We start from the raw sequence: 24,466 nt of genomic DNA on the forward strand, positions 1-24,466 counted from the left end.
AAAGATCACAAAGCCAAAGACTTATCAGCAGCCCCTCGTATATGTACTAGACATAAGGGGAAGAAAACTAGGGAGCATAAAACAGCAGCCACAACTTCAAATCGTAAAAAATTTAAAATTTAAGGTTAATAATATTCACAGATATTTTATTAAGGGGGGACTGTGGAGGTCACCTGAGCTGTAGTATGTTTGTTTAAACGTAATAACGTAATAAGAATATCTGTGTATATAACTAATCAAAATGTAGATGCAAAATGATCTGTCTGTCTATGTAGCCATTGCACAGACCTATAGTATAATTCAAAGTTGTATAAACATGAAGGAGTTAACCAAAGATGAAGCCAGAATGTGAAGCTGTAAGAAGTGTTATCAGTAATGTTCACATAGAAGGAATGTACGGGAGGCAGGCAATGTGATGTGAGAAAATGGGGAGTGAAAGCACTCCTTGTTAGCTTCAAGGTTATTCATGCTTACGGTATAATTGGATCTATCTTATTAAACCAGTTCAGTTGGTGACGCTGGCTGAAAAGAGAGCATGTCTGTGTTCTTTGTCTTATATACATTGATATATATATATATATATTGGCACCGATACACAGCTAATACGGCATCGTCTCTGGATATCCCAAATGAGGACTCCATTAGCAGTCTTCAACGCAAATTCCTCCCTTGACAACATGCACCACGCACAAGTCACTTACTGTAATCTCTGAATTCGGGTGGGTTAATGGCGTCTGACGCTGGCAGGCATACGGCGCCACCGATGGCAGAGCGGCTCTATCTTCACACATCTGGGACCCTAAAATCTACAATTTAATAAAATATAAACATGAGAATTGGAGCTTATTAGAAAAATCGGGATACACAAATGATAAACTTTACGTGCCGGTTTAGTATCTTTAACCCCTTCCTGTCATCGGCCAGTTTTTAAACTCAGAGGTGGAAACACAAGGTTTTTCATGAGACATTGAACTTTACGCCAGTGGTGAATTTAGGTTTGTGTGTTTGTTTACGAACCCATCTCAAATTTGCCAAGAATTTACCAAAAAAAAAAAAAAACAATAAAAAAACAGCAAATTTTCAAACTAACATTTTTATGCTTTTTAAAAGGGAACCTGTCAGGTGCAATATGAAACCAGACCCACGAGCAGTTCTGGGTGTATATAGCTAATCTCTGCCTAACCGTCCCTGTATACACTAGCTTAGATAAAAGGGATCTATAGAAAAAGTATTTCTAAAGATCTTTTATCGTATGCTAATGAGGCCAGGGACTAGTCCCCTGGGCATTACTTCCCTGGCTAGTCGACTCCATTAGCATGTTAGCACACCCACAGGGGCGTACTATTATGCTAATGTATATGCAGCGTCACAGGATGATCTCACTCACCTCTCCGCTGCCATCACGTACGACGTTGGATTTCAGCTCAGTGTGCATGACCCCGAAGTTTGGGTCATGCGCACTATGAAGCCGGGTGTACGCGTCCTGGCTTCAAACTGAAGTAGTGCCCATGACCGAAACTCCGGGGTCATGCGCAGTGAGCAGAAATACAGCATCAGACGCGATATTCATTAGCATTAGTATTAATTAGCATGTTAGCAAGCCCACAGGGACTTATTAACCTGCTAATGGAGCCAACTAGCCAGGGAAACTAACGCCCAGGGGACTAGTCCACGCGCTCATTAGCATACGTTAAATGATCTTTAGAAATACTTTTTCTATAGATCTCTTTATCTATGCTAGTGTATACAGGGACGGTTAGGCAGGGATTAGCGATATACACCCAGATCTGTTCGTGGCTCTGGTGCATATTGGACCCGACAGGTTCCCTTTAACCCCTTACTCCAGAGCATGGTTTCACCTTCCTGACCAGGCCAAATGTCACAATTCTGACCAGTGTCAATTTATACGCGAATAACTCTGGAACGCTTCAAAGGATCCCAGTGATTCCGAAACGGTTTTTCGCGACATATTGTACTTCACGATAGGGGTAACTTTAGATTGAATTTTTAAACGTTTGTGAAAATAAATCGGAATCTTGACAAAATTTTTGAAAATATCGGAATTTTCAAACTTTGAATTTTTATAAATATAAAGCAAGGACTAAAACTTGGTGTTGTGCATTTTTGCACTGATCTCTGCCTCTGCAGGTTAATTCATTCCGTCTCTTATCTCCCCTAATGAACTTTCTCACCTGAGAGGGAAACGCGTCGGGAGGGGCCTTATTTGCTTTTGGGACAGCCATCACACTTGGGTGCTGCCCTTGTCAGGGCGGAAGTATCTGCACTACAGGGGTTAGCTATAATCATCTTACCCTTGGACTAGGAAGCATATCTTCCGCCTGTGGATTTTCATCATATTGGTGTGTACGGTGTATCCTCTCGTGGAGAAGGATCGGGTCAGATCGTGGACAATTTGTTTACTTGCACTTTATATTTATGCACTGCACTTTTTGTATATTCATGAATGATTTTAGAGAAACAGTCTATAGTAAAAGTTACATTTTAATCCTTGCTTTATATTGCTAAATTATCGGACTTGTCTTTGTTTTGCAGAGAATTTGCTTTGATTTTGAATGTTTATGCCCTTAAACCAGATATTTATTAACTACTAGCTGTAATACCCAACATTGCCCAGGATAGTAACTGTCTCTGTCCCCATCTCTCTCTTTCCCTGTCTGTGTCAGTCTGCCTCTGTCTCTTTGTCGGTCTGTCTCTCACTCACTCTGTCTGTGCCTATGTCAGTCTGTCTCTCTCTGTCTCTATCCTTCTCCACCGATATATTACCTCACAAATAAGCTTCTTATACTATGAATGTCTTTTGTTCCTATAGCAACCACTCACAGCTCCTATTAATAAGCTGTAGCTCCTATCTCCATTGACTTTAATGGAGGCAGGTTTTTTGGAGAGTAACTGTAAAGCGCAGGGTTAAATTTTCCCGTCAAAACATAGTCTATGACGTTCCCTGAGTCACATGGGGTGTCTGTGCAAAATTTTATGATTTTAAGGAGAAGGTGAGGATTACTTTAGCGGAAAGACACACATATACACACATACATACAGCTTTATATATTAGATTTTGTGTGACAAAACTAACATTTTCCACATGTCTACTTTACATAGTTACATAGTTACTTAGGTTGAAAAAAGACCTAGGTCCATCTAGTTCAACCTTCCACCCTCACATCAGCACCATTTTTGAAATATTTTTTTTTTTGTTAGCAAGTTGGAAGGGTTAAAAAAAAAAAAAAAAAAATAAATTATCTGCAATTTCTCATTTTTCCAACATTTACAAGACTACATTATTTTAGGGACCACATCAGATTTGAAGTGATTTGAGAGGGCTAGTTGACAGAAAAAACCCAAAAGTGACCCCATTCTAAAAACTGCACCCCTCACACTGCTCAAAACCACATCCTAGCAATTTATTAACCCTTCATGTGCTTCACAGGAAATAAAAGCAATATGGATGGAAAAAATGAAAAAATGTTTTCCCCACAAAAATGTTGCTTTGGTCCCCAATTTTGTGTTTTTACAAGGGTAACAGGAGAAAAAGCACCATAGGATGTGTTGTGCAATTTCTCCTGAGCCCTGGGGACAGCCCCTTTAAACCAGATCGCCATATTGCACACACAAGTTAAATAATACTGATAATGTGCTGACTTTACGCCAACATCATGTTTAATACATTTTTTTATTTTGATAGTATGTTAGTATGTTAGAGAGGTTAATCGCAAACGGCAGCAATTTTTCTACATTTTCAAAAATTTTTTTTTTTTTTTTTAAAGGACCGATTCATATGGAAACAGGCTTTGATGGGTGTTTCACAGAAATTAGAGTGGAATGAAATAAAAAAAAAAAAAAATGAAAACGTTAAGAAAGGTTGTTTTTTTTTCACCCAAATATTGATTTAGTCCTTTCTAATTTTCACAATTAGTAAAAAATTGTTTGGGTACATGGCAGAGCTCAGAAGGTAGGGGGCACCATTTAGCTTTGGAAGCATAGATTTTATTAGATTCATTCCTTCTGAGTCCATGTGATTTTCGCAGCACCTTTAGGTCCTGTGCGCACGCTGCAGTTTTTATTGCAGTTTTGCTGCAGAAAATGTTAATAACCTTGCTGCAGTCCTTCCCTAGCAAAACCTATGGTAAAAAAAAAAAAAAAAAAAAAAATATAATGCTGTGCGCACACTGCGTTTTTCTCACCAACAGGTTTTGCTGAAGGATTTCTGCAGCAAAGAGAATTGCATGTCACTTCTTTTCCGCAGGTACTTGCGGTTTTTGCCACAGATAATGGTCAAAAAAACCACAGGGAACGACCTGCGGAAAACCCGCGGCAATATCGCAGCAAATCATGGTAAAACCGCATGCTCTTTTTGGGTGCGGTTTGCTGCGTTTTTTTAGTGCAGGTGCAGTAATCTTTCAGAGGGTCTGTGCTCACAGGGCCTTAAACAGCCAGTAAAGTGGAATCCTCCAGAAAAATGTCCCCAACATGAAAAATAAGCCCCTTCATTCATTCATCCAGAGTTTTGCGCATTAATGCTATTTTTCAAAAAAATAATTTATTTTTTGCATTACCATTTTCCTACAGATTTAACTTTTTAATTTTCTGCCAACAGATGTGCGGTCTCTTTTTGTAGCACAAGTTGTCATTTTCAGGAATAATATTTTGCTGCGCATACGACTTTTTGATTCCATTTTTTTCTTTTGACTGGCTGAAGAATTAAAATAAAAAACAGCATTTTGGCTTTTTTTTGTTTGTTTTTTTTAAAGAGATCACCACATGGACTAAATAATGTGACAGTTTTATAGTGTTCTTTTTTTTTGCATATTTGTTTTAGCACAATCATTTTCAATGGTAAAACTTTACTTTATTGAAAATTTTTTGTATTATTGCAAATTTTATTCAAAGACTAAAAAGGCTATTGCTTTGCTGCAAAATGCCATCTGGACCCTAAAATCAAAAACCATCAGCAGCCTGCAATCAGTTAGGGCAAGTGGAGGATATGGAGTGAAAGAGGGAAACACCTCATTCTCTGAACCATCTACAGTGCCTTGCGAAAGTATTCGGCCGCCTTAATTTTTTCAACCTTTTCCCACATTTCAGGCTTCTAACAAAGATAAAAAAGAGAATTTTGTTTACTTACCGTAAATTCTTTTTCTTATAGTTCCGAAATGGGAGACCCAGACCATGGGTGTATAGCTTCTGCCTCCGGAGGACACACAAAGTACTACACTAAAAGTGTAGCTCCTCCCTCCGAGCATATACACCCCCTGGATGACAATCTAACCAGTTTAGTGCAAAAGCTGAAGGAGGACATCCACCCACAAGTAGAGATAGAGTAAACACCCGGAATAACCGGAACCTCTGTCTACAACAACAGCCGGTGAAAACACACGGAACAAGAACTGCCAACAGGCAACAGGGAGGGTGCTGGGTCTCCCATGTCGGAACTATAAGAAAAAGAATTTACGGTAAGTAAACAAAATTCTTTTTCTTCATCGTTCCTTATGGGAGACCCAGACCATGGGACGTCTCAAAGCAGTCCATGGGTGGGAAATAACAGAAAACTGAGAAGTAGGCAAAACCTAACTTCACAAATGGGCGACAGCCGCCTGAAGGATGCGTCTGCCCAAGCTCGCATCTGCCGAAGCATGAGCATGCACTTGATAGTGCTTCGAAAAGGTGTGCAGACTAGACCAAGTGGCAGCCTGACAGACTTGCTGAGCCGTAGCCTGGTGCCTGAAAGCCCAAGAGGCACCGACAGCTCTGGTCGAGTGCGCCTTAATCCCCGGCGGGGGAGGCACCTGAGTACATTGGTAGGCATCGGAGATGGCCGACCTAATCCAACGAGCTAGGGTCGGTTTAGAAGTCGAGAGACCCTTGCGCTGACCTGTGGTCAGCACAAAAAGAGAGGTGCACCGCCTAAGAGCAGCGGTGCGAGACACATAGATCCGGAGCGCCCGCACCAGATCCAGAGTATGCAGCGCTTTCTCAAAGCGATGCACAGGGGCCGGACAAAGGGAAGGCAATGAAATGTCCTGGTTAAGGTGGAAAGGAGACACCACCTTAGGGAGAAAGTCCGGAGTCGGACGGAGAACCACCTTGTCTTGGTGAAAAACCAAAAAGGGTGACTCCGAAGAGAGCGCAGCCAAATCCGAAACTCTCCTGAGAGAAGTTATGGCCACCAGAAAGACCACTTTCTGTGAAAGTCGAAACAAGGGAACCTCCTTAAGAGGTTCAAATGGGGGTTTCTGTAAAGCCGTGAGGACCAGATTAAGGTCCCAGGGATCCAAAGGCCGCCGGTATGGGGGAATGATGTGAGATGCGCCCTGCATGAAGGTGCGCACCTGGGCCAGTCGGGCGATACGCCGCTGGAACAACACTGACAGCGCCGAGACCTGTCCCTTGAGGGAATTGAGGGATAGTCCTAGGTGCAGACCGGACTGTAGAAAGACAGGATGGTCGGCAAGGAAAAAGGCCAAGGAGAATGGCCGGAAGAGCGACACCAGGACAGGAAAATCCTCCAAGTCCTGTGGTAAATCTTGGCCGAGGAAGACTTCCGAGCCTGAGTCATAGTGGAGAGGACTTCAGAAGGAATGCCGGAAGCCGTCAGGATCCAGGACTCAAGAGCCACGCCGTCAATCTGAGAGCCGCAGAATTCTGGCGGAAAAACGGACCTTGAGAGAGAAGGTCTGGTCGGTCCGGGAGATGCCACGGCACCTCTACGGACACACGGAGCAGGTCTGGGTACCAAGATCGCCTGGGCCAGTCTGGAGCAATGATTATGACCCGACGACCCTCCATCCTGATCTTGCGCAGGACCCTGGGCAAGAGAGCTAGAGGGGGAAACACGTAAGCCAGACGGAACTGGGACCAATCCTGAACCAGCGCGTCCGCTGCCAAGGCCTGAGGATCGTGGGAGCGAGCCACGTAAACCGGAACCTTGTTGTTGTGCCGGGATGCCATTAGGTCCACTTCCGGAGTGCCCCACTTGCGGCAGATTGACTGGAATAGTGCCGGATGCAGGGCCCACTCGCCGTTGTCTACGGTTTGACGGCTGAGATAGTCTGCCTCCCAGTTTTCTATGCCTGGGATGTGGACCGCGGATATGGTGGACTTGGAGTCCTCCGTCCACTGAAGGATGCGTTGAACCTCCAACATTGCCAGGCGGCTGCGAGTCCCGCCCTGGTGATTGATGTAGGCAACCGCTGTCTCGTTGTCTGACTGGACTCGAATGTGCTTGCCCGCCAACAGGTGGTGAAAGGCTACGAGAGCTAGGAGCACAGCTCTGATTTCCAGCACATTGATCGAGAGGGCTGATTCGGACGGAGTCCAAGTGCCCTGTGCTCGGTGGTGGAGAAACACTGCTCCCCAGCCGGATAGACTGGCATCCGTGGTGAGAATCACCCAGGACGGGATCAGAAAGGAGCGTCCCTGGGACAGAGAGAGGGGCTGAAGCCACCACTGAAGAGAGTTCCTGGTCTGTGGCGACAGAGCCACTAGCCTGTGCAAGGAAGAGGTCCGCTTGTCCCAACAGCGGAGAATGTCCAGCAGCAGAGGACGCAGATGGAACTGGGCAAAGGGAACCGCTTCCATTGACGCCACCATCTGACCCAGCACCTGCATAAGGTGCCTGATGGAATGATGGTGTGGCCTCAACAGAGAGCGAACCGCCAGATGAAGGGACTGCTGTTTGACTAAGGGCAGCCTCACAAGTGCCGGCAGAGTCTCGAATTGCATCCCTAGGTACGTGAGTTTCTGTGTCGGGGTCAGAGTGGACTTGGGCAGATTGACAAGCCACCCGAATTGAACAAGTGTGGCGAGAGTGAGCGAGACACTCCGCTGACAGTCTGCACTGGATGAAGCCTTGACTAGAAGGTCGTCCAGGTAAGGAATCACTGTCAACCCCTGTAGGTGCAGAACCGCAACCACTGCTGCCATGACTTTGGTGAATACTCGAGGGGCCGTGGCTAGCCCGAAGGGGAGAGCCACGAATTGGAAATGTTCCTCTCCGATTGCAAAACGTAGCCAACGCTGGTGCGAAACTGCAATTGGCACATGCAAATAGGCATCTCTGATGTCGATGGATGCTAGAAAATCTCCTTGGGTCATTGAGGCAATGACTGAACGCAGAGATTCCATGCGAAAGTGCCGCACCTGAACATGCTTGTTGAGAAGCTTGAGATCCAGGATGGGCCGGAAGGAACCGTCCTTCTTGGGGACTAGGAAGAGATTTGAGTAGAACCCTCTGAACCGTTCCTGGGCGGGAACCGGTACGATTACTCCGTTGGCCTGCAGGGATGCCACGGCCTGAGAGAAGGCGGCGGCCTTGGAGCAGGGGGGGAGTGGACAGAAAAAAATCTGTTTGGCGGGCTGGAAGAAAATTCTATCCTGTAGCCGTGGGAGATGATATCCCGCACCCACTGATCGGAGACGTGTTGAAACCACACGTCGCCAAAGTGGGAGAGCCTGCCACCAACTAAGGACGTTGCTGGCGCGGCCAAATAGTCAAGAGGAGGCTGCCTTAGTGGCAGCGGCTCCTCCGTTCTTCTGAGGACGCGGCTTCGTGCGCCAGCTGGGTTTACGATCCTTGGCTGAGTTAGTGAACGAGGCTGAGGGCTTAGAGGATGACCAGTTAGAGGAACGAAAGGAACAAAACCTCGACTGGTTCCTGCCCTGGACAGGTTTCCTGGTTTTAGTTTGTGGCAAGGAAGTACTCTACCCGCCAGTAGCTTCCTTAATAATTTCATCCAGTTGTTCACCGAACAGCCGGGACCCAGCAAAAGGGAGCCCAGCAAGGTACTTCTTGGAAGAAGCATCTGCTTTCCACTCTCGAAGCCACAAGATCCTGCGGATCGCGAGGGAATTAGCGGAAGCCACCGCCGTGCGGTGAGAAGCCTCCAGAACGGCAGACATGGCATAGGATGAAAAAGCCAAAGCCTGGGAAGTTAAGGCCACCATTTCGGGCAAAGAGTATCTGGTGAGGGAATGCATCTCTGCCAGAGAAGCAGAGAAGGCCTTAAGAGCCCACACTGCTGCAAAAGACGGGGAGAACGAGGCCCCTGCCGCTTCATATACAGATTTGGCCAGCAGGTCAACCTGGCGGTCAGTGGGATCCTTAAGTGAGGTGCCATCCGCCACAGAAACAACTGTCCGGGCTGAGATTCTAGACACTGGAGGGTCTACCTTAGGTGAATGAGCCCACTCCTTGACCACCTCTGGTGGAAAGGGAAAACGGTCATCAGAACTACGCTTTGGAAAGCGTTTGTCAGGACAGGCCCTGGGCTTAGTCACAGTGGCCTGAAAACTGGAGTGGTTGAAAAACATACTCCTTGTTCTCTTAGGTGAGGTAAACTGGTGTCTTTCTACCAGAGAGGCTTGTTCCTCTGACACTGGTGGATTGAGGTTCAGAACGGAGTTAATGGATGCAATCAAATCACTAACATCCGCATCACCCTCAGATAGATCAATGGGGTACATAGAGGTAGCATCTGAGCCCACAGTAAAAGTATCCTCCTCGCCCTGCAATTCAGCTCGTGAATCAGAGCCGTGGGACGAGGAAGGAGAAGAATCCCTGCGTCTCCGTTTAGGAGGACGGGGTCCTAAAACATGCTCTGTTAGCTCTGCAGAGCAAGTCGGAGCAGCAGAGGCTCCCTGAGAAGGGGGCTGATGCATGGTCAGCAGAGTCCGAGACAGCTGGCCCATGGAGTCGGCAAAAGACTGGGAGATTGCATTAGAAAACGATGCTACCCAAGCCGGGGGTTCAGCCACCGGGGCCGGAGCAGCCGGAGGGACCCCTGAGGAGGCTGCAGGCTGAGGCACCACCATGTTAGAGTAGGCATCACAATGTGGATATGTGCTCGGTTCAGGCAAAATGAGCTTACATGCAGTGCATATAGCATATAGCCTTGCAGCGTTGCTCCTAGTGACAGCCATGCTGCTGAGGTGGTGAGCCCACTTCTACAGTAAAAATACACTCCTTTAGAATGACCCCCTGAGAGCGTATAATAAAGCCCACAACCAGAGGTTGTGGCTTACCAGACCGGTTTTTGTGTGCCCTCCGGATTCCACAGCTCGGACCCCCAGACAGATGCAGTAGCTGCAGCAGCCAGCGCCGATCAGCATGTGAACGCTGAGAAAATGGCGCCGGAGTGAGGAGGGGGGGCGGAATTTAGCCCAAGAGTGGGAACCGGAGGGCCAAGGAGAGATACAGGGGAGGGAAACATCTCCTCAGAGAGGAGTGTCCTCCCCTCTGCTGAACGGCCGGTGGGCGGCGCCGCACTGATCCCCTGCATGACTGACATGCAGGGGAACTGGAAACGAAACTAGGCCGCATCTGAAGCCGGGGCCTAGATTTTTCTATGCGGCCGACGAGCAGGCACCCTCGGCGCGGTTCTCAGGAAAAAAAAACAGAGAACCGGCCGGAAATCATAGTAAAGTGACAAAACACACTCTCCCCACAATAAATATACCCGGGACCCCTGAATAACGTCTCAATACTTAGCTTATGAGACGCAGGGCCAGGTCCCTGGGGGGGGGGGGGGGGGTAAACGCTCCGTCCGGCAGGATCCTGACAGGGCTGCGGATGGAGACCGGTCTCCTGCAAAGCAGAGAGAACCGTGATGGCTCCCACTTCAAGCCAGAGCCTCAGGGGATGGTGAAGGAGCGCGGCATGTGAAGGCTCCAGCCTTGTAAAGTCAACCTTAACAGCACCGCCGACACAGTGGGGTGAGAAGGGACATGCCGGGAGTCCAGGCTGGACCCGCTTTTCTTCCAAATCTTTGAAATCAAAAATCATAAAAATCAAAAATCAGAGAATGCATGTGTGTGTGTGACCTCCTGAACACAAAGCATTGAACTGGTTAGATTTGTCATCCAGGGGGTGTATATGCTCGGAGGGAGGAGCTACACTTTTAGTGTAGTACTTTGTGTGTCCTCCAGAGGCAGAAGCTATACACCCATGGTCTGGGTCTCCCATAAGGAACGATGAAGAAAAAAATTTTTATGGTGAAGAATCAACAAAAAGTGGGACACAATTGTGAAGCTGAACGATATTTATTGCTTATTTTAAACATTTATAAATAATAAACTGAAAATTGGGGCCTGCAATATTATTCGTCCCCTTTAAGTTAATACTTTGTAGCGCCACCTTTTGCTGCGATTGCAGCTGCAGTCGGTTGGGGTATATCTCTATCAGTTTTGCACATCGAGAGACTGAAATTCTTGCCCATTCTTCCTTTGTAAACAGCTGGAGCTGAGTGAGGTTGGATGGAGAGCGTTTGCGAACAGCAGTTTTCAGCTCTTTCCACAGACTCTCGATTGGATTCAGGTCTGGACTGTGACTTGGCCATTCTAAAAGGCCCCTTTACACACTGCAACATCGCAAACGACATCGCTATAACGTCACCGGTTTTGTGACGTAATAGCGACCTCCCCAGCGACATTTCAGTGTGTGAAACGCATCAGCGACCTGGCCCCTGCTGTGAGGTTGCTGATCACTACACATCTCTCAGGACCATTCTTTGGTCCTTTGTTTCCCGCTGTGCAGCATGCATTGGTGTTTTTGACACCGTTACAGCAACTTCGTTAGCGACTTCCCTTTCAAAAAGCTGCTTTACAACGTCCCCAATGACTAGCTAGGTCATTCTGCAGGTCCGTATCGCTGTTGCGTGATTTTCCAGGTATGCCTGTTTGACAGCTCACCAGCAACTCACCAGAGACTTTGTAGCTGGTGGGATCACTAGAAAGTCTCAGTGTGTAAAGGGGTCTTAACTCCTGGATACATTTATTTGTGAACCATTCCATTGTAGATTTTGCTTTATGTTTGGGATCATTGTCTTGTTGGAAGACAAATCTCCGTCCCAGTCTCAGGTCTTTTGCAGCCTCAAACAGGTTTTCTTCAAGAATGGTCCTGTATTTGGCTCCATCCATCTTCCCATCAATTTTAACCATCTCCCCTGTCCCTGCTGAAGAAAATCAGGCCCAAACCATGATGCTGCCACCACCATGTTTGACAGTGGGGATGGTGTGTCCAGGGTGATGAGCTGTGTTGCTTTTATGACAAACATATCGTTTGGCATTGGCCCAAATAAAGAGAATTTTCTTTACTTACCGTAAATTCTTTTTCTTATAGTTCCGACATGGGAGACCCAGACCATGGGTGTATAGCTTCTGCCTCCGGAGGACACACAAAGTACTACACTAAAAAGTGTAGCTCCTCCCTCCGAGCATATACACCCCCTGGATGACCAAATCGAGCCAGTTTAGTGCAAAAGCTGAAGGAGGACATCCACCCACAAGTAGAGATAGAGTAAACACCCGGAATAACCGGAACCTCTGTCTACAACAACAGCCGGTGAAAACACACGGAACAAGAACTGCCAACAGGCAACAGGGAGGGTGCTGGGTCTCCCATGTCGGAACTATAAGAAAAAGAATTTACGGTAAGTAAACAAAATTCTTTTTCTTCATCGTTCCTTATGGGAGACCCAGACCATGGGACGTCTCAAAGCAGTCCATGGGTGGGAAATAACAAAACTGAGAAGTAGGCAAAACCTAACTTCACAAATGGGCGACAGCCGCCTGAAGGATGCGTCTGCCCAAGCTCGCATCTGCCGAAGCATGAGCATGCACTTGATAGTGCTTCGAAAAGGTGTGCAGACTAGACCAAGTGGCAGCCTGACAGACCTGCTGAGCCGTAGCCTGGTGCCTGAAAGCCCAAGAGGCACCGACAGCTCTGGTCGAGTGTGCCTTGATCCCCGGCGGGGGAGGCACCTGAGTACATTGGTAGGCATCGGATATGGCCGACCTAATCCAACGAGCTAGGGTCGGTTTAGAAGCCGAGAGACCCTTGCGCTGACCTGTGGTCAGCACAAAAAGAGAGGTGCACCGCCTAAGAGCAGCGGTGCGTGACACATAGATCCGGAGCGCCCGCACCAAATCTAAAGTATGCAACGCTTTCTCAAAGCGATGCACAGGGGCCGGACAAAGGGAAGGCAATGAAATGTCCTGGTTAAGGTGGAAAGGAGACACCACCTTAGGGAGAAAGTCCGGAATCGGACGGAGAACCACCTTGTCTTTGTGAAAAACCAAAAAGGGTGACTCCGAAGAGAGCGCAGCCAAATCAGAGACTCTCCTGAGGAGAAGTTATGGCCACCAGAAAGACCACTTTCTGTGAAAGTCGAAACAAAGAAAGCTCCCTAAGAGGCTCAAAGGGGGGTTTCTGTAAGGCAGTGAGGACCAGATTAAGGTCCCAGGGATCCAAAGGCCGCCGATAAGGAGGAATGATGTGAGATGCGCCCTGCATGAAGGTGCGCACCTGGGCCAGTCGGGCGATACACCGCTGGAACAACACTGACAGAGCCGAGACCTGTCCCTTGAGGGAATTGAGGGACAGTCCTAGCTGCAGACCGGACTGTAGAAAGGACAGGATGGTCGGCAAGGAAAAAGGCCAAGGAGCATGGCCGGAAGAGCGACACCAGGACAGGAAAATTCTCCAAGTCCTGTGGTAAATCCTGGCCGAGGAAGACTTCCGAGCATGAGTCATAGTGGAGATGACCTCGGAAGGAATGCCTGAAGCCGTCAGGATCCAGGACTCAAGAGCCACGCCGTCAATCTGAGAGCCACAGAATTCTGGCGGAAAAACGGACCTTGTGAGAGAAGGTCTGGACAGTCCGGGAGATGCCACGGCACCTCTACGGACAGACGGAGCAGGTCTGGGTACCAAACTCGCCTGGGCCAGTCTGGAGCAATGATTATGACCCGACGGCCCTCCGTTCTGATCTTGCGCAGGACTCTGGGCAAGAGAGCTAGAGGGGGAAACACGTAGGCCAGACGGAACTGGGACCAATCCTGAACCAGCGCGTCCGCTGCCAAGGCCTGAGGATCGTGGGAGCGAGCCACGTAAACCGGAACCTTGTTGTTGTGCCGGGATGCCATTAGGTCCACTTCCGGAGTGCCCCACTTGCGGCAGATTGACCGGAACACTGCCGGATGCAGGGCCCACTCGCCGCTGTCCACGGTTTGACGGCTGAGATAGTCTGCCTCCCAGTTTTCTACGCCTGGGATGTGGACTGCGGATATGGTGGACTTGGAGTCCTCCGTCCACTGAAGGATACGTTGAACCTCCAACATTGCTAGGCGGCTGCGAGTCCCGCCCTGGTGATTGATGTAGGCAACTGCTGTCGCGTTGTCTGACTGGACTCGAATGTGCTTGCCCGCCAACAGGTGGTGAAAGGCTACAAGAGCTAGGAGCACAGCTCTGATTTCCAGCACATTGATCGAGAGGGCTGATTCGGACGGAGTCCAAGTGCCCTGTGCTCGGTGGTGGAGAAACACTGCTCCCCAGCCGGATAGACTGGCATCCGTGGTGAGAATCACCCAGGACGGGATCAGAAAGGAGCGTCCCTGGGATAGAGAGAGGGGCCGAAGCCACCACTGAAGAGAGCTCCTGGTCTGTGGCGACAGAGCCACTAGCCTGTGCAAGGAAGAGGTCCGCTTGTCCCAACAGCGGAGAATGTCCAGCTGCAGGGGACACAGATGGAACTGGGCAAAGGGAACCGCTTCCATTGAAGCCACCATCTGACCCAGCACCTGCATGAGGTGCCTGATGGAATGATGGTGTGGCCTCAACAGAGAGCGCACCGCCAGATGAAGGGACTGCTGTTTGACTAAGGGCAGCTTCACAAGTGCCGGCAGAGTCTCGAATTGCATCCCTAGGTACGTAAGTTTCTGGGTCGGGGTCAGAGTGGACTTGGGCAGATTGACAAGCCACCCGAATTGAACAAGCGTGGCGAGAGTGAGCGAGACACTCCGCTGACAGTCTGCACTGGATGAAGCCTTGACTAGAAGGTCGTCCAGGTAAGGAATCACTGCCAACCCCTGGAAGTGCAGAACCGCAACCACTGCTGCCATGACCTTGGTGAATACTCGAGGGGCCGTGGCTAACCCGAAGGGGAGAGCCACGAATTGGAAATGTTCCTCTCAGATTGCAAAACGTAGCCAACGCTGGTGTGAAACTGCAATTGGCACATGCAAATAGGCATCTCTGATGTCGATGGATGCTAGAAAATCTCCTTGGGTCATTGAGGCAATGACTGATCGCAGAGATTCCATGCGAAAGTGCCGCACCTGAACATGCTTGTTGAGAAGCTTGAGATCCAGGATGGGCCGGAAGGAACCGTCCTTCTTGGGGACTAGGAAGAGATTTGAGTAGAAACCTCTGAACCGTTCCCGGGCGGGAACCGGTACAATTACTCCGTTGGCCTGCAAGGATGCCACGGCCTGAGAGAAGGCGTCGGCTTTGGAGCAGGGGGGAGTGGACAGAAAAAATCTGTTTGGCGGGCTGGAAGAGAATTCTATCCTGTAGCCGTGGGAAATGATATCCCGCACCCACTGATCGGAGACGTGTTGATAGTCAAAAAGAGGCTGCCTTAGTGGCAGCGGCTCCTGCGTTCTTCTGAGGACGCGGCTTCATGCGCCAGCTGGGTTTTCGATCCTTGGCTGAGTTAGTGGACGAGGCTGAGGGCTTAGAGGATGACCAGTTAGAGGACCGAAAGGAACGAAACCTCGACTGGTTCCTGCCCTGGACAGGTTTCCTGGGTTTAGTTTGTGGCAAGGAAGTACTCTTCCCGCCAGTAGCTTCCTTAATAATTTCATCCAGTTGTTCACCGAACAGCCGGGACCCAGCAAAAGGGAGCCCAGCAAGGTACTTCTTGGAAGAAGCGTCTGCTTTCCACTCTCGAAGCCACAAGATCCTGCGAATCGCGAGGGAATTAGCGGAAGCCACCGCCGTGCGGTGAGAAGCCTCCAGAATGGCAGACATAGCATAGGATGAAAAAGCCGAAGCCTGGGAAGTTAAAGGGAACCTGTCAGCAGAAATTTCCCCTAAAACCTCACAGATTCCCCCTCTGCAGCTCCTGGGCTGCATTCTATAAAGGTCCCTGTTATGATTGTGCCCACTTTCTGACCGAAAAAAAGTGTTTATAAAGTTGTACCTTTTTGGCTTCTGATTCTGTAAATCTGTCACAGGGGCGGGCAGCCTGATGGCCGTTATTCTGCCCCCTGGTCCTGTATGCCGCCCCCATCGCTGATTTCAATACTTCTGGACGCCGCCCACTGCTCCAGCCATCCCCGCGCATGCCCAGTGCCCATCTCTCGGGGATGAGCACTGTGCCCAGCGTCACCGCTGGTGACGTGCACGCAGGGTTAAGATTATGGGCGGTGCTGTGATGTTTATTCCTAAGCAACCGCCCATAATCGCGGGACCGCGCTTTCCCCCTCGGCCTGCTTCTTTCTGCGCAAGCGCGCTGCTGCTGACCTCACTTCGCCTCCTTCCCATCTTGCCCCGAGGCAGGAAGCAGAAGCAGGCCGAGGGGGAAAGCGCGGTCCCGCGATTATGGGCGGTTGCTTAGGAATAAACATCACAGCACCGCCCATAATCTTAACCCTGCGTGCACGTCACTAGCGGTGACGCTGGGCACAGTGCTCATCCCCGAGAGATGGGCACTGGGCATGCGCGGGGATGGCTGGAGCAGTGGGCGGCGTCCAGAAGTATTGAAATCAGCGATGGGGGCGGCATACAGGACCATGGGGCAGAATAACGGCCATCAGGCAGCCCGCCCCCGTGACAGATTTACAGAATCAGAAGCCAAAAAGGTACAACTTTATAAACACTTTTTTTCGGTCAGAAAGTGGGCACAATCATAACAGGGACCTTTCTAGAATGCAGCCCAGGAGCTGCAGAGGGGGAATCTGTTAGGTTTTAGGGGACATTTCTGCTGACAGGTTCCCTTTAAGGCAACCATTTCAGGCATAAAGTCCCTGGTGAGGGAATGCATCTCCGCCAGAGAAGCAGAGACGGCCTTAAGAGCCCACACTGCTGCAAAAGACGGGGAGAACGAGGCCCCTGCCGCTTCATATACAGATTTGGCCAGAAGGTCAGCCTGGCGGTCAGTGGAATCCTTAAGTGAGGTGCCATCAGCCACTGATACAACTGTCCGGGCTGAGAGTCTAGACACCGGAGGATCTACCTTTGGTGAATGAGCCCACCTCTTGACCACCTCTGGTGGAAAAGGAAAACGGTCATCAGAACTACGCTTAGGAAAGCGTTTGTCAGGACAGGCCCTGGGTTTGGTCACAGTGGCCTGAAAACTGGAGTGGTTAAAAAAAAAAAAACAAACATACTCCTTGCTCTCTTAGGTGAGGTAAACTGGTGTTTTTCTACCAGAGAGGCTTGTTCCTCTGACACTGGTGGATTGAGGTCCAGTACGGAATTAATGGACGCAATCAAATCACTAACATCTGCATCACCTTCGGTTAGATCAATGGGATACATAGAGGTAGCGTCCGAGCCCACAGTAAAGGCATCCTCCTCGCCCTGCGATTCAGCTCGTGAATCAGAGCCGTGGGACGAGGAAGGAGAAGAGTCCCTGCGTCTCCGTTTAGGAGGACGGGGTCTGGGAACAGATGAAAAATCTTCTGTGAGCTCTGCAGGGCGAGTCGGAGCAGCAGAGGCGCCCTGAGAAGGGGGCTGATGCATGGTCAGCAGAGATCGGGACAGCTGTCCCATGGAGTCGGCAAAGGACTGGGAGATAGCTTTAGAAAACGATGCTACCCAAGCCGGGGGATCAGCCACCGGGGCTGGAGCAGCCGGAGGGACCCCTGGGGAGACTCCAGGCTGAGGCACCGCCATGTTAGAGCAGGCATCACAATGTGGATATGTGCTCGGTTCAGGCAGTATGAGCTTACATGCAGTGCATATAGAGTAAAGCCTTGCAGCCTTGCTCCTAGTGAGAGACATGCTGCTGAGGTGGAGGCTGTGCAGTAAAGAACACACTCCTTCAGAATGACCCCCAGAGAGTGTATAAGAAAGTCCACAACCAGAGGTTGTGGCTTACCAGACCGTTTTGTGTGCCCTCCGGATTCCCCAGCTTGGACCCCCAGACAGATTGCAGAGTTGCAGCAGCCAGCGCCGATCAGTGTGTGAACGCTGATAAAATGGTGCCGGAGTGAGGAGGGGGGGCGGGGTTTCGTCCAAGAGCGGGAACCGGAGGGCCAAGGAGAAATACAGGGGAGGGAAACATCTCCTCAGAGAGGAGTGTCCTCCCCTGTGCTGAACGGCCGGTGGGCGGCGCCGCACTGTACCCCCTGCATGACTGACATGCAGGGGCAGTGAAAACGAAAGTAGGCCGCAGCCGAAGCCGGGGCCTAAATTTTTCCATGCGGCCGACAAGCAGGCACCCTCGGCGCAGTTCTCAGGAAAAAAACAGAGAACCGGCCGGAAACCACAGCAAGTTAAATAACACACTCTCCCCACAATAAATGTACAAGGGACCCCTCAATAACGTCTCAATACTTAGCTTATGAGACGCAGGGCCAGGTCCCTGAGGGAGGAGCGCTCCGTCCAGGTAGGGACCTAAAAGGGCTGCGGATGGAGACCGGTCTCCTGCAAAGCAGTGAGAACCGTGATGGCTCCCACTTCAAGCCAGAGCCCGAGGGATGGTGAAGGAGCGCGGCATGTAAGGCTCCAGCCTTGTAAAATCAACCTTAACAACACCGCCGACACAGTGGGGTGAGAAGGGACATGCCGGGAGTCCAGGTTGGACCCGCTTTTCTTCCAATTCTTTAAAATCAAAAATCAGATGAGAATGCATGTGTGTGTGACCTCCTGAACACAAAGCATTGAACTGGCTCGATTTGGTCATCCAGGGTGTGTATATGCTCGGAGGGAGGAGCTACACTTTTTAGTGTAGTACTTTGTGTGTCCTCCGGAGGCAGAAGCTATACACCCATGGTCTGGGTCTCCCATAAGGAACGATGAAGAAAGTTCGATTTAGGTTTCATCTGACCAGAGCACCTTCTTCTAAATGTTTGCTGTGTCTCCCAGGTGGCTTGTGGCAAACTGTAAACAACACTTTTTATGGATATCTTTGAGAAATAGCTTTCTTCTTGCCACTCTTCCATAAATGCCAGATTTGTGCAGTGTACGACTGATTGTTGTCCTATGGACAGACTCTCCCACCTCAGCTGTAGATCTCTGCAGTTCATCCAGAGTGATCATGGGCCTCTTGACTGCATCTCTGATCACTCTTCTCCTTGTTTGAGATGAAAGTTTTGAGGGATGGCCGGGTCTTGGTAGATTTGCAGTGGTAGGATACTCCTTCCATTTCAATATGATCGCTTGCACAGTGCTCCTAGGGATGTTTAAAGTTGTGGAAATCTTTTTGCAACCAAATCCGAATTTAAACTTCACAACATTATCACGGACCTGCCTGTTGTGTTCCTTGGTCTTCATGATGCTATCTGTGCTTTAAACAGAACACTGAGACTACCACAGAGCAGGTGCATTTATACGGAGACTTGATTACACAAAGGGGGATTATATTTATCATCATCAGTCATTTACGACAACATTGGATCATTCAGAGATCCTCAATGAACTTCTGGAGTGAGTTTGCTGCATTGAAAGTAAAGGGGACGAATAATATTGCACGCCCCAATTTTCAATTTATTCTTTTTACAAAAAAACAAAATAAGCAATAAATTTCGCTCAACTACACTATTGTGTCCTACTTGTTGTTGATTCTTCACCATAACATTAAAATTTTTAGCTTTACGTTTGAAGCCTGAAATGTGGGAAAAGGTTGAAAGATTCAAGGGGGCCCAAATACTTTTGCAAGGCAATGTAAATCATGAATGTCCAGTAAAATTGAAATACAAAGAGAACTAAAGTTAAAAACTTTAATAAAGCCATGGGCCACCCTATTCACAGGCCCCACACAGCCCTCCAGACAGAAAAGCGGGCCCCACTCAGCCCTCCTTTACAGAATAAATGGGCCCCCCCATAGCCCTCCATGCAGAATCATGGGCCCCCCCATAGCCCTCCATGCAGAATCATGGGCCCCCCCCCATAGCCCTCCATGCAGAATCATTAGCCCTCCATGCAGAATCATTAGCCCTCCATGCAGAATCATGAGCCCCCCCCCCATAGCCCTCCATGCAGAATCATGAGCCCCCCCCCCATAGCCCTCCATGCAGAATCATGGGCCCCCCCCATAGCCCTCCGTGCAGAATCATGGGCCCCCCCATAGCCCTCCGTGCAGAATCATGGGCCCCCCCCATAGCCCTCCATGCAGAATCATGCCCCCCCCCCCCCCCATAGCCCTCCATGCAGAATCATGGCCCCCCCCCCCCCCATAGCCCTCCATGCAGAATCATGGGCCCCCCCCCCATAGCCCTCCATGCAGAATCATGGGCCCCCCCCCCCATAGCCCTCCATGCAGAATCATGGCCCCCCCCCCATAGCCCTCCATGCAGAATCATGGGCCCCCCCCCCCATAGCCCTCCATGCAGAATCATGGCCCCCCCCCCATAGCCCTCCATGCAGAATCATGGGCCCCCCCCCCATAGCCCTCCATGCAGAATCATGGGCCCCCCCCCCATAGCCCTCCATGCAGAATCATGGCCCCCCCCCACATAGCCCTCCATGCAGAATCATGGCCCCCCCCCCACATAGCCCTCCATGCAGAATCATGGCCCCCCCCCACATAGCCCTCCATGCAGAATCATGGGCCCCACATAGCCCTCCATACAGAATCATGGGCCCCACATAGCCCTCCATGCAGAATCATGGGCCCCACATAGCCCTCCATACAGAACCATGGGCCCCACATAGCCCTCCATGCAGAATCATGGGCCCCACATAGCCCTCCATACAGAATCATGGGCCCCACATAGCCCTCCATACAGAATCATGGGCCCCACATAGCCCTCCATACAGAATCATGGGCCCCACATAGCCCTCCATACAGAACCATGGGCCCCACATAGCTTGTATTATAGAATATTTATAAAGAGACCATCCCAGGCAGGCAGATAGTACATTAAGCCAGCAGTGCACATTCGGTAAGAGTTGGCTTAATCCCCACTGCAATACACAGGAGTGAGAGGCGGTATGATGTGCAGAGCCCACGTGTACGGCAGCGCTCTCTGCTGCTGTTAGCGGGACATGGAGGTTTCCAAGCTCTGCCCCTGGTCACATACACAGAAAGATAATATGATGAATCACACACACAAGAACAAATCCTTTACCCCTAATCGGTGTCTGGCCTCCACTGTCGCGGGCTTTCCTAAACTCATGCTCTCTGTAAACCAGCCGATGTCCAGGATATGCGGTGACGTCTGATCGGCGGCGCTTTGCATCGGTTTCCCAGTCTTCCTTTCAATCCAGCTGAGGACGTCGGTGAATGAGTTCTGTTCTGACACCACATGCGTCACCGCACCGCTGCCAGAAATACGAGCACACCGGTATCACACAGAGACATCACCGGACTCATCGTAATACAGGACAATCTTTTCTTAAGTAACTGCCTGAAAAAAGACACACATTTTCCATACACCTGTGTTACTGTGTTTCCCCGAAAATCAGACACTATTATTTTTTTGCCCCGAAAAACATGCTAGGGCTTATATTCGTTGAAACATGAGTTGGGGGTAAGTTTACCCCCAAAAATAGGCAGAATCAAACCTACCAGACCCCGGACATCTACGTCGCTCCCACATCCTCAAAGGGCGCTCCCTGAAGGTCCTTGTCTTCTCCACAGCGGTCCTCCCCTGCTCCCAGCCGGCCGGCACTCATACATATACACATCTGGTAATACCACACTGCTTCCGGCAGACATGGAGACCAGGGACGCTGTGAATGTGAGGACCTGTGGTGGAGCGCATTGAGGACCTGCTGTGGAACTCCACCACAGGTCCATGTATTCCACAGTGCCCCAGGTCACCTGAGCAGTACAGTATCACCAGATCTGTGTGTGTGTGGTGTGCAACCGCAGGTCCTCACCAGATGTGTGTGGTACTTCCACTGCAGGTCATCGCGTTCCACAGCGTCCCGATCTGTTGAGTATGATTGAGGGGGTCTTCTGTCTTCTCTTTTGGGGGTGTCTGTTTCTATAATGAAGTGTCCTGCAGTATTCTTTTTTTTTTTTTTTTTTTTTTTTTAGCTGCACAGACACTTCATTATTGAACCGTGACTACGGCTTATTCCCAGGGTAGGGTTAATATTTAAAGTTGAACCTGTCAGGTGCAATATGCAGCCAGAGCCACGAGCAGTTCTGGGTATATATTGCCAATCCCAGTCTAACTATCCCTGCGTACACTAGCATGCTATACTAGTGATGCTGAATTGAATAGAATGTTAGTACACCCCTGCTGTGGGCGTACTGACATGCTAAGAAGGCGGACTAGACAGGGGTATAAAGCCTTTGGAACTAGTCCCCGCACTCATTAGCACAAGTTAAAAGATCTTTAGAAATACTTTTTCTAAAAATCTCTTTATCTATTCTACTAGATACAGGGACAGGTATACAGGGATTAGCGATATACACCCAGAACTGCTCATGATTCTGGGTGCATATTGTACCTGACAGGTTCCCTTTAAGCCTAAGGCTATGTGCGCACGTAGCGTTCTGTCCCTGCAGAAATTTCTGCAGTGATTTGAACAGCACACGTGCGCTTCAAATCGCTGCAGAAAGAGTCCGTAGTGAAAAAAAAAGCCGATTCCATGTGCTCTGAGTGCAGCCCCTCCCAGACAGAGCGGGGGCTGCAGGCAGAGCGCACGGAATAAGTGACATGTCACTCCTTAGAACGCGCGCTTCGGGCAGCAGCCGAAGCGCTGCGCTCTAATACGCCACGTGCGCACGGCTCCTGCATAATCTTCATAGATTGTGCAGGGGACGCAGGACGCATGCAGTTACGCTGCGGTGCCGATCGCAGCGCAACTGCATGCAAATACGCAACGTGCGCACATAGCCTTAGTGTACGGTCTCACTAAACAACGTACCAGCGATTCCGACCATGATATGACCTGGTCAGGATCGCTGGTGCGTCACTACATGATCGCTGGTGAGCTGTCAATCAGGCAGATCTCACCAGCGACCAGCGACTCTGTGCTTGGTAACCAGGGTAAATAACGGTAACTAAGCAAAGCGCTTTGCTTGGTTACCCGATATTTACCCTGGTTACCAGCGTACACCGCTTAGCGCTGGCTCCCTGTATACGTAGCTAGGGTACACATCGGGTTACTAAGCAAAGCACTTTGCTTAGTTAGCCGTTATTTACCCTGGTTACCCTCTCCCCTCCGTCAGTTGATTACCGAGAATGAGAGGACCTCCAATCGTTAGAACTTACTCCATCACCACTAAATACACAGAAGCACCCCCAGAAGTGCACACCAAGGATGAGAAAGGGAGGGATTATATGGGTGCTGTCATGGGTTCTGGAAAAACCGGCTACCGGTAAGTAACCGTGGTGTTTTCCCCTCACCCATGACAGCACCACGTGAGAGATTTCCAGAGAAAACTAATTAGGGAGGGACCACCGCCTCAAGCACCCGTCTACCAAACGAAAGAGCAGCCGAGGAGGATAGGTCCAACCGATAGCTGCCGGTTTTCAGAATGGGGGGTCCCCCATCAAGGACAGGAAACCAACTGACGAAGGGGAGAGGTACTGCCCTTTTATTCAGAATGGTTTCCTGTCCTCGCTGGGCGGATCCCTCTCTCACGTGGTGCTGTCATGGGTGAGTGGAAAACAAAACTCGAGACCGGTATAGACCTTCACGCAGGCTAATGAGCCAGGACTAGTCCACAACCGCGACTTCTCCTGGACTTGTGTACTGTTGCGCCTCCCTGAGTGTGACCCACGCCTTGCATACAGTACTGATAAATGATAGTACCATTAGGATGTCAATCACATGCAAGGTGGCGTGATCAGAAGGTCAGAGGCAGGACTAGTCCAGGGGAAGAGACAACCTAGTAGACTAGTCCTGCATTATTAACACGTGTGACACTGCAGGATAAAAATCACATTCTTCAAACATAAATAATACACATCCAATGCCTGAATAGTCACACTTTGGGACAGTCAGGGGTAAAGACGGGCTCTCTTTAATTGTCTACCTTGTGGACCATGACCATAAGAGTGAGCAGGGGCTGCCCTATGGCTGGCAAATGTCCATAGGTGCCCAGCATCCCTCAGTTCCCACCATTATATACTGTGCCATGCTGAAGCCGGGTGGGTGCATTATACCTGAACTCCGGTGCCACACAGAATCCTTTCCTCTGTGCCAGTGATGTGAGGAAGCCCCTTCGTGCAGCCCCCATTCTTCGCTCAACCAAGAATATCCAGACATCAGGAAACAAAACTGGTGGGGCGACTGGACCAGGGGGAGCCGCGGCCTCTTTCCTCCTCTTTTTATGTGGGAACATCACAAGACCTGGGCCGCCCTGAAAACAAATGAGAAGACTGAGGACATGGCGATTGTTCACCTGTGCGTATACGGCACCATAGAGCGGCCCCTACATACAGGACAGGAGGGGTGAATGGAGGACCGCGGCCGCACTCCTGTACGGAGAGGATCCCGGAGCACTGATCATGGGGCGGACATTTCTGTGGAAATCGCAGTCAG

The 24,466-nt window shown here is 49.8% G+C and overlaps 1 protein-coding gene across 6 annotated transcripts in view; it reads right to left on the bottom strand.

The window, feature by feature from the left end:
- LOC142304143 (DNA-directed DNA/RNA polymerase mu-like) overlaps window positions 1-24,466 on the bottom strand; it is a 144,182-nt gene that overhangs the window by 108,009 nt on the left and 11,707 nt on the right. For all 6 annotated transcript variants that reach the window (XM_075346222.1, XM_075346218.1, XM_075346220.1 and 3 more), the window contains exons 4-6: window positions 24,088-24,284; window positions 21,091-21,283; window positions 702-806 (exon numbers count right to left, since the gene is read on the bottom strand). In XM_075346222.1, the coding sequence (XP_075202337.1) occupies window positions 702-806; window positions 21,091-21,283; window positions 24,088-24,266 (477 nt within the window). In that variant the 5' untranslated portion in view covers window positions 24,267-24,284. The remainder of the gene's footprint in view (window positions 1-701; window positions 807-21,090; window positions 21,284-24,087; window positions 24,285-24,466) is intronic.

Source organism: Anomaloglossus baeobatrachus, chromosome 4, assembly GCF_048569485.1.
Source record: "Anomaloglossus baeobatrachus isolate aAnoBae1 chromosome 4, aAnoBae1.hap1, whole genome shotgun sequence".
In the NCBI taxonomy this organism is placed as follows: Eukaryota; Metazoa; Chordata; class Amphibia; order Anura; family Aromobatidae; genus Anomaloglossus; species Anomaloglossus baeobatrachus.